The sequence below is a fragment of the Dinoponera quadriceps genome, unplaced genomic scaffold (genome assembly GCF_001313825.1).
Source record: "Dinoponera quadriceps isolate SergipeBrazil2010 unplaced genomic scaffold, ASM131382v1 scaffold163, whole genome shotgun sequence".
NCBI classification, from domain to species: domain Eukaryota; kingdom Metazoa; phylum Arthropoda; class Insecta; order Hymenoptera; family Formicidae; genus Dinoponera; species Dinoponera quadriceps.
Window position 1 is genome coordinate 91281 of NW_014554384.1, and position 19505 is coordinate 110785.

The following is a 19505-nucleotide window of genomic DNA, read 5'->3' on the forward strand; positions in this document are numbered from 1 at the left end:
CCCCCCCCCCCATTCCCCTCTTGCTTGCCACCCTTCTCGACTCGCAACCTCTCTCCTTGCTTCCCTGCCTTTTTACCCCGTCGTCGTTGACGACTCTGGAAAACGCCGTCCCGCCGCGCCTCCTCGCCGATCCCGCCGCTGGCAGCGGGTATGAATATCGTCAGCTCTTTTTCACCCTCGTCGAACATATTTCAACGACAGTAGACGTCGAGGGAGAGAGAGGGAGAGAGAGCCGACTGATGTCTCGGCACAATTCCGAATACGCCGCGGGAGGCTCGATCGCTCGTTCACTTCGATTGGGATTCCGCCACTTCCGGGAGAGGACGCGCGAGGCTGCCAAAGGATGGAAGGTCGAGACGGCGAGATGAGATTATGTGCGACGGATGGATGGGAGGGGAAGGTACAAGAGGAGATTGTTAAAGTAAAATACTTCCTCGGTTTGTCTTCCGTACGACACTAGGTCGGGGAAAAATTTTATGCCAGTTTGATGTCTCTTTCTTTCGCTCTTCCTCTCTCTCTCTCTCTCTCTTCCTCGGCTTGGTTCTTCCGGAGTCTACTTTGCGCAATTCGACCATTTAATTTGAGTTACGGGAGCTATGTGGGTTAATTATATATCGCAACTCGTGGAGATTCTATTGTTAGTTGACACGGCTAATTAACTTGCATTACCGGAGTTAAGTAGTCGTCGGAGCTGTCTCGTTTAACTCGACCGTCGATTTAGGTGTAGCGTTTACTTAACTCAATTGTTTAACTGGGATTAACGAAGACGTAACGCGTAAATAAATACCGAAGAACAACTGGGAGTCGCGCGAGCGCCGGTAATGCGAATCGGTAGGAACTAAGTTAATGTACACGAGCGCGACGTGTAAGCTTCTTCAAAATACGACGGAAGTGTCTTGCTGATTAGAAAGATAGGATCGCGCAACGAGTAGTTGTGCTAACGTGTTGGAAAAGAGGACTTCTCAATTACGGGCAGATTTGAACATCGATTTCCGCGAGAACCGGAGTGTTATATTAAAAAAACGAGAGAAATAATATAATACGAAAATCCTCCCCGCGCGGGTTGAAGTGTCGCTATATTAAAAAATGAAAAAATTCCAGCTTCACACGAGGGGAAATTTTTCCAAAAAAAATTTCATATTAAAATCACAAAAATTCCTCAGAGCGCGCATCTGTCACCCGGCAGATTGACAAATCGCGGACACTCGCAGGAGAACGGGTACTGTCGTTACTTCGCGCGCACGAGAGAGAAAGAGTGCCATCGTCCACGTCGTCGTTGTCGTCGACGCTTTATATTCGAAAAAAATGGGACATCGTCCTCGCGGAATTCGCGCGGCGGCGTGTCGTGGAACCGAATCCCCCGGAGTCGTTCTTCAAAGAAGTGGGTCGAAATTCGTTGAAGCACCAAAAAATATATGTGTCCGTAGATGTTGCCACGAAGATCGCACGAAGGAGCTCCTCCGGAACGTCCGTGGGATCGTCGTCGCCCCTCGAGAACGATTTATAAGCCAGTCGTTCCGACGAGCTCGCTCGGCGCTCTCGTTCTCCTCTCCTTTCGCAGCAGCCCGGCGGCTCCCTTTTTGCGGCTTTGAGGCTCCCGATTCTTTACGCCGCGCCTCATTTTAAGGATGAATTTGCGCGAAACTTCTTCTCTTCTGCCGCCTTCTCCTCCTCCTTCTCTTCCTCCTTCTTCTTTTCCTTCTTCTTCCACGAGCATCCGCGTCTTGCCGTCCCACCATCACCCGACGCTGAGAGGGAAGCGGCTTCGCCTTATCGAGATTGAATTTTATTCCTCCGCGGTGCATTTTATTAATGCAGAGAAGAAATTATTTTATAAGGCTTTCATCTCGTTACGTTTTGACACCTTCTTTTTTTTCCGTGCGTGAATAATGCGAGCAGCGTGTCAACGGAATTCGTGATATTTTTCTTGTTATTCCGCTCATGATTGGCTATTTTCAAGAGATTTTCTTTGATCTATATATACAGAGAATTGGCGGAAATCTGTACGGCAGAAACGACGTGTTACAGTGCACGGTCTTTAAGTTTTATCATTTAATTCGTTCTATAATCTCGCATATAAAGATCTCATACGATATTTGGCGACTGTGGTGCAAATAACATATAGAACGTAAGATATGTAGTTCTTCCACGCACTCAGAGATGGTAGCACCTGTTCCCTGGAAGCTCTTCTATTTGCTAGCTCTTTTATTTCAGGAGGAAATTTTCCCGAAAAGATATAGGACAGTGGAACTTTATTACTCACGTAATATGAATTCAATCTTTTAACAATAAAAGTCTAATCTTGAATAGGGTAAAAAGATAGGAATCGCACACAGTGAATACGCCACAGAGTATACGAGTGCTGGTAGATAATTTAATTCTTTTGCTGAACTTTTAATTTCGCTAAATTGTTTCATCTTATATGAATTTTATAATTCCACATGATTCGTCTTTCCATCGAAAACGGATTGTCTAAAATCACTAACAGACAGAAGAGAAAGAAACGTGTTGATATGACGCGCGATCGTCATCACCGTATGGAAAAAGAGAGTAGCTAAAAACTAGCTCTTACAGGTAAAAATTAGCTACCCATATAATCTGAAATTTAGTTTTAATTTGGCAATTTTTGTTTCTGTACCTAATTTTTAGCTTCCAGTTTATCATATGGACAGTTAATTCCCTTTTTCCTTGTGAATAGTTCTGCAAATGTTTTTAGTTAGCTCCTAATTAAAATTCTATTTTTTATCTTAATGAATAGAGCGCAACATTTTGACATTCCATTTTCGGAAAATGTATAAATAGCACATAGTTATATATTTTTACTATTCATTTTGCATTAAGTGAGGTGGGGGGGGGGGAGTTAGCTAGGTATCTGTTCAAAATTGGTTCTCTTATCGAAGTTCGAAGCCGTGGTTATCGCGCGTCAACTCGTATCTCGCCTCGAGATTTATTTCAACTTTATCAAAGAGGAATGCCCCGCGTTAATTGTGACGGGGAAGACGCTGGCGGGTCCTCGGGAACTTCAGTTTCGCTAGATCTCTCGCGGTCTAAGGGCCACGAAGTGGCTGTGTTCCGCGCGATAACCGCTTCTAATCTACTTTTCGCGCTTTCGTGGCGCTCGGAAAACACCTCTTTGCGACGGCTAATGGAATTAAAGTTCGGCCTCAGAACGTGGTTTTCCACACTGACTCGAGTACACGATAAGACTAATTGATACGCTCTCGTGGCTGAAACGTTGCTCGCAAAGTCGACTCGCTTAACCGGCGATCTTTTGAGTCTCTTGAAAGGACCGAGGAAAATCTCTTCCGGACCGCTCTAAGGGTCTCTTGCGTCAACGGTATCGCGTCTTCGGTCTCTGGCTGGTTGTGCCTTTTGAGTCACCGACTCTAATACTACTAATAATAGAGCTGGCGACTCGAAAAGGTAAAGAATACAAAACTCAACTAGCGAGGAAACGAGGATAACGCACATACATCAATCAAATCGTAATTCTGATTAGTTGACATTACAACTTTTGGTTGAGAAATTAATTAGTTAATGTCCCGTTCGAGGTTTCGTTACGTCGCAGAGAGCCACGGCGTAGAGAAAATCAAATTCAAAAGACGTTCAGAAACGATGGCGAATTATTGACTTTTCATTTGGATATCTTGTGGAAAAATCATGCTATTTCTTCGCCATTGTTCCGCGATACTTTAATTGACGGAGTAGGAAGCGCGAGTTTATAGCAACGTAAGGGTTAAGCACTGTTAACTAATATTGTTACAAGCGGCTTTACACCAGTCATCGCTAGAACTTGCGGTATGAAAGGAAACATTATGTCTCCTCCTGCGCTTCTATCTCGGGAAGAAGCGCGGTCTTTGTGTTCGAAACGACGTCGCTGTCACTCTCAGCTATTCACTCGCTATACCGCGCGAGAGTTGCGAAGTTTGCGCGAAAGTTTCGCCGAAAGTCAGCAGGCCGAGTGACGCCCGTAAGAAACTGCCGGGGAGCTCTCGAGAGTGGGTGGCATCGATTATTATACATAGGCAACTCCTCGATCTGCGGAAATTTCCCATACGGAATTTCGCCGCGCCGTGAAACTCCTCCGGTCGCAGTTGAAATTCGTAGATTGAAGTTACGTTAGCTTTAACGGTCCTTTATAGATTTATAGAGAGGGGAATTTTCGGCTTTTCCATTCTGCCGGTCGTCGCAACCGTTTCTGAAATTGAACTTTGAACGATTAAAGTGATTAATAGCTATTTGATAAACTCGATTTGCTCGCAAATTCATCGCGAATATTTTATTACTTTCGATACTTTATCAATCGATCGATCGGTAAAGATTTTTCGTGAATTTTAATGTTCGCCTACATATATTAATAATTCCAGTTTATATCTGAAACTCGACAGGGAAATTATATTGTGTAGAAATAGGAGGGGCGCGACTACTCTTTAAGGTCTCGATGTTACTTCTGTACAGCAGTGAACGCATGTAAGGTCGGAATGCGTCTTCTGCCTGTCGATAAATTGTCGGGATTCCTGTTATTCCCCTTTCGTCGAGAAGTTTTCATTCAATGCGGGAAGTGCGGGCAAAATATTTGTAAGCAAACTTTGCTCGGCACGACTCTTTTATCTTGCTGTCATGTTTACTTGACTGTGCTTTTCCGCTGTGATATTAAGGATCTCGAGAAACGGAAACATATTTTGCGCAACGCGATTGCGAATTACATTGAAATGAAGAATTACCGTGGAAGTGTAAATATTTATCTCATTGCATTAAAAACTATCACTGGTACATATATGTAATTACTTTTGATATTGCGTTACATTACAAACACTGAAAGAAAAGAACGTTACATTCAAATAAATATTTACTAAGGAATATTGAAGTAATTATTTTACCTGGGTTAAGTAAATATTATTTAAATATAGTACTGAAAAAAAAGTGCTACATTCAAAGAATATTTATTTAGAGTAGATAATATTATGACCTTTGTAGATATTATTGTTGTAGGCTTAATATCTCCGCCATTAGATGACGAATTCTAGCAATTATGGAAAATATCAACTTATGGAATCATTTGTTTGGTAGCTTGTCGTTATTCAGTGACGTTAATGTGCCAATGCATAATAACCAGCATTTGTTATAATATATTTTTACTTTCGAGCACTTTGAAACGATAATTATTTATTTAATCCAAGTAAAATAATTATTCCAATACTCTTTAGCAAATATTTTGTTAAATGTAGCACATTTTTATTTCAGTGAAATAATGCCATTCTATTTCGTGATTTGTACGCGCGACTAACGAACGAGACTTGACATCATCCTTGCGATTTTGCAGCTTTTCTCTCTTTCTCATTCTCTCTTTCACTTGTGTGTTCCCTCGTCTCCACGATTTTCGCGAAATGAATTCCCCGTGCGTTTTAACGCGCGTCCATCGACGTTACCCTCCGCATCGTCTGCCACGTCGTTTAAACACCTGCGAGTGTTTGCTCAGGACGAGCGGTAGCGCGAGTTCGCTAATTGACCGGTTTCGACTTATTAGAGTGTCCGCGGTGCATTTTAAAACTGGATTAACTGTGCTCCGCGCCTTTGGGTGAGTTGCTCGGCGTGGTCCTCCGCCGGCTCCTCGGGCTTCGTTCGTCAGACACCTCCGCCGTAATGGAATCTGCAAATTTGCCTTCGTTTGGACGAAAGTCGCGGAAGAAACCGAACCCCTACTTATAATTAGAAGAGACGAGTTAGACTCGAATGCGTCCGAGTTAAACGGCTGGTCAGACGCGAGAATGTTTGACGCCGATTGTTTGATTCTCGTTATCGAATCCGCCACTTACATGCTCGTCTGAAGACGCAAAAGCTCAACAACGAGATCTCGTTTGTTCGCTCACTGCGGATTTCGTGAATTATGTTCTCGGTCGCACGGATGTTAATGCGATAACGTATGATGCCGCGTCGGAATAAAAGAAAGAAGAAGAGGAAGAAGAAAAGAGCCGGCTGTCGCGCTAATCGGGTCGTCGGGATATCTCTTGTCTTATTACGCGACCGAGAAACGATATCAAGATTAATCGTGCGCACAAATGCAACGATATTAAGATGTGATCTTGCGCGAAGCGTTAGACGTCGGGTCGCGAGATGACTCGCCCGCGAGTGTGAGGAAGCTAATTAGCCGCGAAACCCGCACGACTCCCGTTCGTCTCCGGTATTTTACGTTCCGGAACACGCGTCGTTGCCGCACGCGGTCCTTTATCGACGTGGAAACGCCTCGGGCCGTCCAACCCACGTGTATACACACGGTATTGAGAGAGGGAAAGAGAGAGAGAGAGAGAAACGCGGGGGAGGAGGAAGTGGTGCCCCCTCAATCAGACGTCGAATCGGGGCGCGTGTCGCGCGAACGAAATCCATCGATCAACTCAATTAACTAATTGCCCCGCGGCTCCCCCGTTTGCCCCGCGCGATTTTACTCCGTCCTGCGTGTGTTTCCTCTCGCGCTCGTGCTTATTCGCAATCGGAGGGAGCTAGGCGGATTCCGTCGAATTTTGCTACGTGTTTCCCGTACGGCGATCGCGCACCTTGCCGAGCTCGAAAAATGCCATGACTGCCGCACGACGACACAACCGGAGTTTATCGGTCAATGGTGATTCCCGCATGGCAATTTTTTCGGCGCGGCGTTATTCCGGGACGGATATGGAAAGCGATTGGGGCTCGTTTGGTTTACCTGCACGTTCGTTACACGTTTCGCCGCTCGTTCCTTTGCCGCGCGCTGCGGTGTAAAACGAGCGAAGGAAGCACTATTACGAGGCAATTGCAGCGAACCGCGCGAGAGAAACGGATAAAAAACAGGATTTCAGGTATATCTTGAAAATGTTTTCTTTGTGATCTTCGTTGAGGAATGCACGACTACGAATTCGAGAATTCGCGAAGGGTAATCAAATAGTCCATGCTATTTCTGCACCGAAAAAAGTGCCATCGTTCAAGTAATATTTATTTGACCAAATTAGATTACTGAAATATTCCTTAGCAAATGTTTACTAGAAGTAAAAATATTATATTGATTATATAAAATATATTTCTTTCGTATAATTAGGCATTTATTTGTATGTGTTAAAACAATTGTGACAAATATTAAATTTATAATATTGAAAATACCAGAAATTATTAATAATATTGAAAATACCAGAATTTATTTTTAGAAAATATTTACTCCCTGGACAAAAAATCTAAATCTATATAAAAAAACTGGGTTTCTTCAATGGAAAATCAATATTATATAATTCTAGTAAATATTCTTTTTTAAATTTAGAACCATTTTATATTTACATTGTGATTTATTTACAAATTAATGTATTAGTGCGTTCAAATAAGTATTTACAAGTTATTAAAAAATATATTTAAATTGAGAGATATATATTACTCGATTTAAAAAATAAAAAAAATTGATAATTATGTTCACTTGATTCTAACACTTTTTTTTGCGTGGAACATAATGTACATTTCAATTATCATTTAATATCTGTTTCGTATTTAAAGACAGAACATTGCTTCAACTCTCGCAATTATCATTAAACCTTTTAATATGGAGACGTTAAGCACATTCCGCTATTTAAGATGGCATATGGAATTGACGGCATTCGGAATTGACTTCATAAATCTGTCGATAATGTTGGCGTAAAAATTGTCCGTATAGCGAGGGGCTACACGTAAAAAGCGAAGTACGACGAGGTGTGGAAAGTCGATAAAAATTTGATCGACATCCTTACGGTCTGCTTACGGCACTATCATCTTCATAGCATCCTTTATTTCGCACTCACGAGTGCGCGCGAGTATCTGAAAACCGACGCTTTTTGGCCCGCGGCGACACTTCAACATCAGAAAAATGTGATTTTATCTCGAACGCGGGAAACGTCTAAGATGATAATGAAGACATTCTGGAAATTTAATTTCGCAACTCGAGAATCTCTCTCTGCGAGATCTCCCACGTCAGATAATCCCGTAATCACAATCCCCTTTAAATTTTCACGAAAAAAAGGATCTTCAAGAATTCACCAATCATAAATCAATCCGTGCGAAATTATCGGTCGGTCCGTCGAATTTACCGTCAAACTTGCTCGACTTAGAGTCGTTTGCGGGATTTGCGATCGCATTTCGCACGACGAATTTTGATCCCTCAAGGTACGTGCATGTCCACCGCGCGCCACGTGACATGTGTGCCACGAAATCGCGATTCTCTCTCTCTCTCTCACACACATATACACACACATACACTTCCTCTCGCCCTCGTATTATGCAAATCCGACGCGGCGAGCGCGATCACGGACCTTTGGCCGAAGGATGCACTACAGTCGGGCGATGTCACGGCTTAGAACGATTCTGTATGAGCTGCCGCGAGGTCACTTCGGGGACGGCGTAAATCCCCGAATAGTGATTGGCAAGTTCCCGACGACCCCGTGGGATATATCATCAGGAGCAGACGGTCACGATTGCGACAGCTTCAGCCTGGGGAGTCCTTCGCGACTACTTATTGTGAATAACGATTTCTCGCGAATCTTCGTCCGCCTCGCTGTCCTCTGGAATCTCCGAGTTTTATAAATTCGCTCGCGTGATCCGATCAACTTCAAAATTCGCCTCGCGTACGTGGAGAAATCGCGAGGATCGCGGGGACTTACTAATCCGCATTTTCATGTGTAATCTCTTCAGCATGACTAGAAAGATAGGAATGTTGAAGCATCCCTACGTTTCACTTTCAGTTAAGGCGATTATCCTCGACGCGATTCCACCCGACTACATCTTGCTCCTTTTGATATCCCATTCTTCGTTCCGACAGATAAGAATAACGAGAGAAAGAGGGAAAGAGGAGGACGTTTCTTGGTGCGTGTAAGAATCTCGTGCGATCATCAGTTATTGTTCCGCGGATAAGATTGTGGGAAGAAATATTGCGTCGGAACGGTGTAACGAGCAACTGACAACCTTCTATCTTGAAAGAACATGTGTGTGCGTGTGTGCGCACACGCAGTCCATTTTCCACGACGGAGTGTGCGCCAACGCGGTCGCGAAGAATATAATGGGAGATTTTATCAAGTAAGATAATCGAGTAACACGATCAATTTGTCGACTAATTATACGATGAATTCAGTACTCGTCAGTAGCTGCACGGAACGTTCACCAAGCGGATTATTCGCGTCGTGGTGCGATGTATTTTTACTCAAATCATATTCGGAGTCATCGTTCAAATTCCATCTATTATTTCCGTTATTGTTAAAGTCGGTTGATTTGTTTCTAGCTCGGAATATATCACGAGGCTCTAATCGATAAACTGACCACCGACGATGCGAATATCGCTGATTCGAAATTATGTTACGAATAATCGTAATCGCGCAATTAATTCAGGACGCGTCGATCGGGCGCGAAATTCTAAGAAACGTGACGAGTGTAATAAAAATAATACGCGAGGCATATAATGTGACACGTGTCGATACCGTGTGTTAAATTACCATTTCCGTGTGTCGCGATGTATGTCACCCTCACGAGCCATTGAGTATAGCAATAGGTCAATACAGGTCGCGAAAATCGTTTATACGAGCTGCGTTAATTTAATTAGTCCTGCAAATATGACGACGATTGCTACGTGTTGCTTGACGCGACACGTTTATTAATACGTTTGAAATATTTGTACATAAATTTTCGCGTGTATCGGACTAAATTTATCGTTTAATCGGGTTTACCCGTTTTTTTTTATCGACCGGATCCTTCCTCTGTCGTTTCGAGTGAAGCATGTTCAGCCGGCTTTCCTTTGACGGATGAAATTAAGTACGAACAACGATGTATAGTACGAGGAAAAAATGTCATACTGCGCATCGCAACAGTCTAAATCTGCACGTACAAAATATGCTATATGAATTTTAAATACGATTAATAGAAGACGATTTTTTAACATCAAGCCCTGTCACGCTGCGCGTCGCGCAGATTAATATATATCAGTTTACTTTTACAGTTATACACGCATCGAACAAAATTTCTGCCCAGTTGATGTTTACCTTAAGATTAATCAGATAATAAGAATTAATTTAACAGTATTCCCGACATCCGTATTTTTTATATTCGACCCGCTGAAACGTTTTTACGCGGTATCGACATTCGGTACGCAGTTTTGAGTTCATTAAGCTATTGTTCCGATATTTCACCAAAGAAATGCCAATTGCAAATTATCGCGAACGATCGCGTTATCACCCAGCGCTGGGTAAATCGTACGATCGCGTAGAAAATTCGATTAGGTCGACGTCATATCGAAAGGCAAACGGCTGGGAATGATATGTTGCACAAACGAACCGCTCACACATTCGACGGTTCTATTAAAACTAGTGGAAACACACGCGGTCCGATAAACTTTAGAAGGGAGCAAAAATGCTGCCGGAGGTTTCGACCGATCAAATCGATAATCACCGGCACTGCATTGAAAGGCAAATTAATAGTCGACAGGGGGTGAGATGTACACGAACGAGAGAAACGGGGCAACTATTAACCCCTTGCTTTCCATACTCTGGCAGTAGGTCGACAGTCACTTCCGCTGGTTTTTTTCATGCAATTGAGTAGAACGATGAAACGCGAGGCAGACACAGGAATCTGCATAAATCAATGTAATCGAGAAAAGATATAAGACGTTTGTGCTATTTGCAGAAGGAGAACGGACGAGATATCTACATATTTTTGAGTTATCAATGACGTAAAGTCATCAATCTTATTTTAATCACAGACATCAATATATATTTATGCGTATATATTGATATAAAACGGCATTCGTATAAAAATGATCCAAACGTTGAATCGCGCTGGCGCGATTGCACACGTAGCGTGATGCGTCTCGTTTCAATTTTCCTTTTTCAATTATCACGCGACAAGATACTGCAGTGCGATTCTTAGGCGTCGTCTTCTGACTAGTACCGACTCACTAGAACCGTTCTATATAATGCTATATCGCGTAATCGCGTATTATCTTATCATCGCGTCTTCTATTTCTATTTCCTCCAAACACGCGCGGCAATCGTATTTTAAACATTCTCTTGCGGCCGGCATAAAAAGCAGATATGATCACAGAATGAAAATGTAGATGAAGGACGTTGAGAGGCGAAATAAATTTTGCAAAACACATTCGTTCGCGTTACTCGCGCGAGGGTTGCTCTTTCGATCGCCGGTCACGCGGAGGCGAGGAAGTGGAGCAAGTAGTGCAGGCGCGCGGGTGGTCCGACTTTTTCGCGATCACCCCGCTCGCCCTCTCCTCTTTCTTCTTCCCTTCCTCTCTATCCGTCGTTCTCTCTCTCTCTCTCTCTTCCTCTCACGCTCTATTTTTCTCTCTATTACACCTCTATCTCCGTTCCGTTCCGCCGTTCGCGCTAACGTTAGTGCTAGCAGCTAGCGCTACCCGCTAGCGAGCGAGCGAGCAGGCGAGCAGACCGCCACCGGAGGCGGGTACGCGCTCGTGACGTTCCCCTCCGCCCCTTGGCGGCTGATACCTCGAGTGGGGACGACGCAAGCGCGATATTCTCTTCCACCTCCGTCGCACTGATACCGCCGTTCCCCGCCACCTCCACCACCGCCGCCGCCGTCACCGCCGCCGTTGCCGCCGCCGATGCTGCTGCCGCCGCCGCCACATGCCCCTTTCCCCGCGGCGCCCCTTCCCCCCGCCCCGCTCCAAGAGCGCAGTGTCGCGTCGAACCTCTCGCAGAGCGCGTCGCACGTCCGAGTACCGGCCGCCGCCCGTCATCAGTAGTCGCCGTACCGCGCAGCCACGTAACCTCTCACCTTCTCCTTAGTTTTTAGTAGTCGGTAGTGTGAGGAGAGTGCGGAGAGAGGAAGAGAGCGAGCGAGAGAGAAAGAGGAGAAAGTAATTCGCGAAGGGAGACGAGGCAAGAGTAACACCAGAGTCGGAGAGAGCAAGCGAGAGGTCGACAGCCTTTTTTCCTCGTGTGCTCTATTAGTCGTCGTCATCATCCTCGTCCTCCTCGTCGTTGTCGTCATCCACGCCGCCGCCGTTGTCGTCGTCATCGTCATCGTCGTGATTCGGCGCGACAAGCGCGGGTATCCTGACCTTTAAACCCGTACGCACGCCTTCCTCGCCGTCGATAATCGCGCTCCTGTCGTAGTGCCGCGCGATCATCACTGTACGCGCCACCCTCCGTGATTGTGGAGTGACTGAGGGGTAGAAAGGGCGAAAGGGAGAGAGCGAGTGAACAAGAGAGAGGGAAGGAGATAGAGGGAGAGAGAGAGAGACGGAGGGAAAGTAGCCGCACGAGGAAGCTCCGAAACGCAAATCGGAGCACCGGTGACGAGTAAGTTCCGGGGGAAGTCTCGCGCGCGTCGTGAAACCACCCCCTCGCACGTCACGAGTATCGTCACGACGACGCTCGCCGCTGCCGTCGGCGACGAGATCAGCACCGACGACGACACCGTCCGCGACAGTAGCAACAACAACAACAACAACATCAATAACAACAACCACCACTACCACCAGCAGCAGCACCACTACCGCCACCCCGGACGGATACGCGAGCAGACTCGGCGAACGCGGTCGCTTCCACCCCGGGCACGCGAAAGCCTCGCGACGACGACGACAAATAATCGTGCGCCGCGCGTCGCTATGGAGTCCCAGAACCAGGAGATCGTAGCGAGTGGCTCGCCCGCCGAGGTGCCGAACGATCCAGGGTACGGAGAAAGAGGGAAAATAGGGGTGTGCGAGAGGCTGTCACCGTCCACCACGTGAACGGCGGCTCGACTCCGTTTACAACCCCCAGGCAACCCCGAAACGTTCCACCACATCGACCATCAACGATCGACCACACGAGGGAGGGAGGGAGAACGAGTGAGAGGGAGAGAAAGAGAGATAGAGTGAAAGAGGGAGCGAAAAAGAGAGAGAGAGAGAGAGAGAGAGCATGGGTGCAAGAGAGAAAATGTATGTATGCGTAGATGCGTGGGAGAGTGTGAAAGGAGAAAAAGGATCGGGTGAAGGGGCGGGAAGGAGAAAATGGAGCGCTTTCGTTCTCAGTGCGTTGATATGATGTCGCGCGGCGATCGCTCGTCCTCGGAAAAGCTTGTGTTTCCTGTTTCCCTGCTCCGTGCCAGTGCCGGTTATAATGTCGATCGCGATTCCCAAGCGGGTCGGGCCTCTTCGCCGTGGTCTCGGCCTGAGCGGGTGCCGTTGACGACGAGAATGCGATTGCCGCCATGGAGCTCGCGACACGCATGGTGTTTATGTTTGCCGGGCGCGTGAATATGCGTGCCTCTCCTCGGACCGGTGGCGCCTTCTTTCAGCGTCTGATACCCCCTCGCGCCGGCGGGGGCGGGTGTGGGGGTGGGGGAGAGGGTCGGATGAATGNGGAGAGGGTCGGATGAATGGGAAGAAGGAGGGAGGACGAGGAGGAGGACGCCGCCACCTTCGAATCCGCCGCCAGCCGCCTACGGCCGCCGGCTGTACTTCGCAGCGTCGAAAGAACGCGAAAATCTCGGAATACCACACGTGAAGACCGCGCCTCGCGATGGCCACGTGGTGGACCGACTCTTCCGGCGGCGAGATCACGCGTGGTCATGTCACGTGATTCTCGCTCCGAGGAAACAGAGGCGCGGTGGACGCACCTCGCGGAAGAGAGAGAGAGAGAGAGAAAGAGGGAGGTGCAATGGTGATTTCGCGTCTCGGGTTTTGGCATTCGTCTTATCGATCGAACGATCGATTGATAGCCAGCTAGTCGATTTCACATTCATCCGGTATATTTGAGGTTTGGTGGAGGACACGCGACGATTTCGTTCAGCTTCGTTTGTGTTTGACGAATTGATTACATCATGTCGCTGACTAAGGCGATAGCGAGGTATCGAATCGATTCCATCCCGCTGGATTGTTTGTGTCTGGATTTAACGTTCGTCCGACGAGAGCTCCGCTGTTTGAAGTAATACGTGAGGATTTTGCCCACCTTCAGTTGTGCACGATAAACTGATTAGATCGTTGATTATGACGACCGCGGAATACCGAGCCGATTCCGAATGATATTCGCTAGGTCGCGCAGTGGTCGATTTAATGTCCATCCAATACGTGGTATATTCGATGTTCGGTAAAACGCGCAACGGTCTCGTCCCGGCGTTTTGTCCATGTTTGTAGGTGAACGCGTTATTGGCCGTCATTAGCGCGAGTTACCCAGTCGATTAGCACTCGTTAGATCGCTCTGTGTCAAATGCGATGTTCATTAGATGGTGTCCGAGTTTGGTCGACGGCATCGATTGACTCGTACTCTGAACTCGTACGCTGACGGTCGCGATGTAACGAAGGATATCGGTGTTCTTCTCCGGGGATCCTCTTACCACGTGCAACTGTCACGCGCTCGATCGTTTCTCGCAAGGAAAAATCGCGGATTCTCGAAGGTCGCGCGGTGAAAATCTGCCGTCTGATTTTTATCTTCGATGACACCGAGAAACTGCAATATTTTACGAATGCGTGTTTATGTTCTCTTGAATGACTCCGGAACATTTAGTGTATAAAAATATATATTTACACAGAAGATAAACATATCCTGAGTATATACTCTCGAATTTATCGAGCACTCCAATTTCTCGGAACAATATTTTTTTTAAGTCGACTTGATATATACAGGCGATTGATTTAGCTGATCATATCCACGTTGAAGCCGGAACTTGTTTGCGCGGTCCACGGTAGCTTCCGATACATGATTCATTGCAGACTGAGAACAAAATTCTTAAGCGAAACTCTCGGAGCGCATGCCTCCCGAATCGATATCGGATGTGTACGCCGTAGTATAAATATACTTAGAGATGATCCAAACGGAAATTGACAATACGGACGAACTGACAATACGACACAACGAATACGATATCGACAACTCTTTACGTGTTTAGGTTCTCGAATATACATTGGAATACTACATGGGTGTATCTCGATACTTTTCTCTAAAAAAACAAGCGCGTAAGCGTACAGACCAGATGTACATGTATTTTCTGCGCCGGTCTGTTCGGCACGTGCGACACTAAATAATATCGACTGAAATCGCAAGACGTCAAGGCAAAACATTACACAACAACGTCGGGATATCGAGAATCTCCATTAATCTCGGTCTTCCCGGAAATGCCTCTCTCTCTCTCTCTCTCTCTCTCTATCCGGAAAATGTAAATTCTCGATGACATTTGCGTTAAGAACAGTAAGTTGTTCGAAATGATTTGTGATGACATCCGTTCCAGAGTTGCTCAACTCTTGCGATGATTACCCGCTAGGAAACGGTAGCCCACTTTGATTTTTCCAATTGGGAGGATCTGGATGAATAGGTGGATAGAGGTATAGAGAGAGAGAGAGAGAGAGAGAGAGATAAAGAGAGCTATAGAGAGAAGGCGAGCGGTATGGCAGCGGGCGGAGGAAGGAGGGAGAGAGAGAGAGGGCGAGAGGGAACGCGTGGGAGGAAGATGGCTATATTGCGGCTCGGGAAAATCGATGTTCAAATGCGCCACCACGTGATTACGTCCACGTCCAAGCGGGGAGCGTTATCTCGCCGTGTAATAATGTGAAGCGCGATTATTTGCGACGACAACGACGACGACGATGATGATGAAGAGCAGCGCGCGAGCAGTCCCCGCGGAGTGGGGGCTCCCTCCGCGTGCGTGGCGGAAGGACGAAGGGGGAAGTCATGAATGAAAAGGGTGGGAGGTCGTTTCCTTATCGACGCACGCTGACGGATACTTAAGCCGGCTAATTAATGACGCGTACGTGGTTCAATTATGGTCGCCGATGGATAGGTCGGCGCGCGCGAGAAGTGCGCGATTCTCTTCCTCGGAGACCCGGCGATTACGCCGCGCCCGCCGCTGGCGATCTTCCCGATTGGATGGATTATTCGCGGACCGGTTCGCGGCCGATCTAAAAAGCCGTCGAAGCGCTTTTTATCGTCCGACGACCTTGATAGAGCGAGGTCTTCATCCGAAGCTCTTTATGGCGGCGGAGGCGGCGGAGGAGGATTGTCATAAAGTTTTTGAGCAAACGCACGTAGCTCCCTCGGCGCGGACCGGTAATTAGCAATCACGTGGATTCTCCATCGATCCTTTATGACGAAGTCGTAAAGCAGTTAGCAGGCGGAAAATCCGCCTCTCGGAGTGTGGTGATCGATAAGCGGCGCGTGTTCGCGCTAGGAACCTTCTCGACACGAGGCAGCGCTCCACACGAATGTAATTAATTCGGTCGTTAAAGCTTCGCTGGTTTTTGCGTAATAGCTGTTAGATTTGTGGACTTATGGGCTTCAGTTTTAGAACCTCGCGATCGAAATATGCGAGGGCCCCTCTCAGGCGTTGCTCGAAACGGTAAAACGGCGATCACGAGGCGTCTTCATATAGGTCAGTGTCGCTCGGGTCTGATTAGCATTCTCCATCGATTCGTTTCTTCCGTCGATTTTTCGCAGGTATAAGATAAATCGTGAGTCGGAGTCCTTCCCCCCAGCGACGTGAATTCAAGGTGGATGGAACCTCCCCTCGGAGTGTGTGTGTGTGTGAGAGAGAAAAGTAGCGAAAGGTCGGACGATCGACCGATCGGTGAGCGGCTGATCCGGCTGGAACCGCTCGCGAAGAAGAAGGCAAGGATACGGAGGCGCCGGTCCAAGGAGGAGGAGGCGTGTAGCTCGCGCGTTGTGTCGCCGTGATCACGGAAGATTCGTTCTTCGGGGCGCGTCGCGTGAAACGTGTTCGCGTGGCAAGAAGAGAACGGGTGTTGTTCGATTGTTGGTTGATGTGTGGTGACACCTGCCGCCGAGGGCGGGAGACTGCGCAGGGGGTTGCAAAAGTAGTAACCGGAAGTTACCCTCTGCCGGCAGTCTCTCCGCGTCCGCTTCCTCTTCCGCCAACGACCCGCTGCCGGACGGCGTGCCTGATGGAATCGTCTTTCTTTTCTAGGAAAATGTTCATCGGCGGCCTGTCTTGGCAAACCAGTCCAGGTATGTGGCAGACATGTAGTACGACGATCGAACGAGACCCTCCCCTCGTCGATCGACGATATCCCCTCGCGATCACGCGATATACATACCTATCTACCTACCTACCTACTATCTACCTACCTCTCAGCTAGCTCTCGCAACGCCGGCGACCGACGTCCGTCCGTCCGGCCGAAGACGAGTCCCGTTCGCGAGAGTCTTACCGTTGCGGACATTACCTCCTTCCGCGCGCCGCGTCTGCACGTCACGCTTATTATCCGCTGACTTGTGTACATCGACGCGTTTTTCTTTCGCGCAGTGCCGCCGCCAAGTATCGTTAACAAGTTGAAAAGCGGCTTCTTTACGGGGGGTATGTCATTACTGACCGGAATACGGGTAACGGATTTTCCACAATCATCGTGAATTCTTCCGTAGAGCGAAGTTCGCGAGGCTGTCGCGCCTTGCATGCATCCGCACCGCGTTTGTCGTTGTCGTCGAGTGTCTTGTCGATTGAGTTGATGAAATGGCATTTTGCTTACAAAACAAGAATGGCCGTTCGAGTATCGAACACTGAAAATGGTGCCGCGCTGGGAAAAATAATTTCGACTCTTCTCTGGAAAAAAAAAATATCGAGCAGTGCTACAAAATATTCGATATTGTTATCGTTTGATGCCGATCGCGGGAAATTTCGACGGCGCTTTAAGAGCATTTGCACTCACTGTTTTATAGTCCTACGTATTCCTCTGTGCCGCGACGGGAAAAGTGACGAAAAACGTCATCCATAAAAAGTTGGAAAGTATGCTTTCTGAAACTTTTAGAACTATCAAAATTTTATATTTTCCGCGTGAGTTTTACAACTCGGCGTGTGTGTGTATGTGTGTGTAACGTTATTTTGTGAGACGGAGAGCGTCGCCATGTATCATCTCTGGAAGGTGTCTTTTTGCTTAAACGCGCAAAAATATCACGTACCGAAAAATTGCGGAACTTAATGCCAAGTTTCTCGTTACACAACGCCACCCGCGTTTTTCGTCAATTTACGCAGCACCTTGTAAAGAACGAAAGATTACGTCCGTTGACACATTTCGCGGTTTCTCAAACAGTGACACATGGGAAGCTTCGTATTATCTCATACTTTCGCCACGTTCCTCTTTCCACAGCACAAAGCATTTTCGAAATCTCTCTTTAGCGTTTAAGAAGCGACGCAAGAACACGGTGACGGGAGAATCTGAACAGTTGAATTTCTGCAGTCCGCGCAAAACGTGGAGCATTTTCAGTAAAGAGAATTTCGCATTGTATGGAAAATAACGAAAATTGATAACCTTTATTACGCGACGTTACTCGTGTTTTTGCATTTTTCACAGCAGTGAGTTTTCAGAACTGATGATGATACGATCTACCGATACATTTCGACGTGTCGAATAACGTTACGTAGACAGCTTTTTGTATTCTTTCGTTGCGACGAAAACAAGGCGAGCGAAAGAGAATATATTTTCGCGTCGAGAGAGCGATACAAAAGTGACTTGGGGATCCGAATAATGGCTCCCGATTCCCCTCTTTCTGTTTCGTGATGTTACGGTAAACTTTATTATGTTGACGCAATAATGATACGCGATACACAGTCGCGTAATGATACCATGCGGAGGAAGCGCATTACGAAACGGACGAACGGAGATGCTCGGGGACGCGCGGTCGCATTTTCCAGAATGCTTATGACGGTCGTGCATTCTCGTCGGCTTTTTCGCGATATCTAATCGGGTCGGCTTGATGATGCTCATGCACGCGTGCTAATCCTAATCACCCCTCGCTGCTACCTGCATTCGCGCTGCGTTCACGAAAGATGTTGCTGACGACCTCAGTAGTATTCGTTCCTACACTTTGCCGTGACGGCACATCGCATTTTATACGTGCCGCGGCAATCCACCGGATCAAATTGCTATGGAAATTCGCGAAGACGATTATTTCACGGTAAATATGCTCGCAGTAATCATAATATATCAGTCCTATTCGTTGATACTTCGTCAAAATATCACGAAGAATTATGATGATAAATAATGAACATGATTTAATAAAATCGATAGTACTATTTTCGTTATATTTATTACTTTTATCGCTGTTTCTCATTGTTATTCTCATTATTATTCTATCTATCTTTATTCGCGAGACATTTCTGTTATATCGCAGTACACAATATACGGCTTATATAGTATCTCTTAGAGATACACTCGTATACAATACGCGATGTCGTCCTCTAAAAGACGCGATTACGTATACGGCGGTTGGATTTTGTAGCAACGGTTCTTCCTCAGCATTGAGTTCTTTCCGAGCAGAGAGAGAGAGAGAGAGAGAGGTTCTCGCCTGAAAGAATACGAGGAGCGAGCTCATTAGCGTTATTTGCTGTTGTTGCGTAAGTCATACCTCCATCTCACTCGTTTCTCGCCGCTTCCTCGCTCGCTTTTCACGCCACAACCTCGCTCTTTCTCCGAGCGAGCCCGTCTGCGTAGGTTGTAAACGAATAACTTTTATCAACTTTGCCGGCGGCGTACAGGACGTCGGTACACGTAACTTTTCGAGCGAAATACGGGAGGGGGG

The 19505-nt window shown here is 46.8% G+C and overlaps 1 protein-coding gene across 2 annotated transcripts in view; it reads left to right on the top strand.

Annotated features, from left to right (window-relative positions):
- Positions 1-12596: 12596 nt before the first annotated feature.
- Positions 12597-19505, top strand: part of LOC106748061 (RNA-binding protein Musashi homolog Rbp6) — a 728960-nt gene continuing 722051 nt past the window's right edge. For both annotated transcript variants that reach the window (XM_014626258.1, XM_014626262.1), the window contains exons 1-2: positions 12597-12675; positions 16900-16940. In XM_014626258.1, coding sequence (XP_014481744.1) covers positions 12611-12675; positions 16900-16940 — 106 coding nt within the window. In that variant the 5' untranslated portion in view covers positions 12597-12610. The remainder of the gene's footprint in view (positions 12676-16899; positions 16941-19505) is intronic.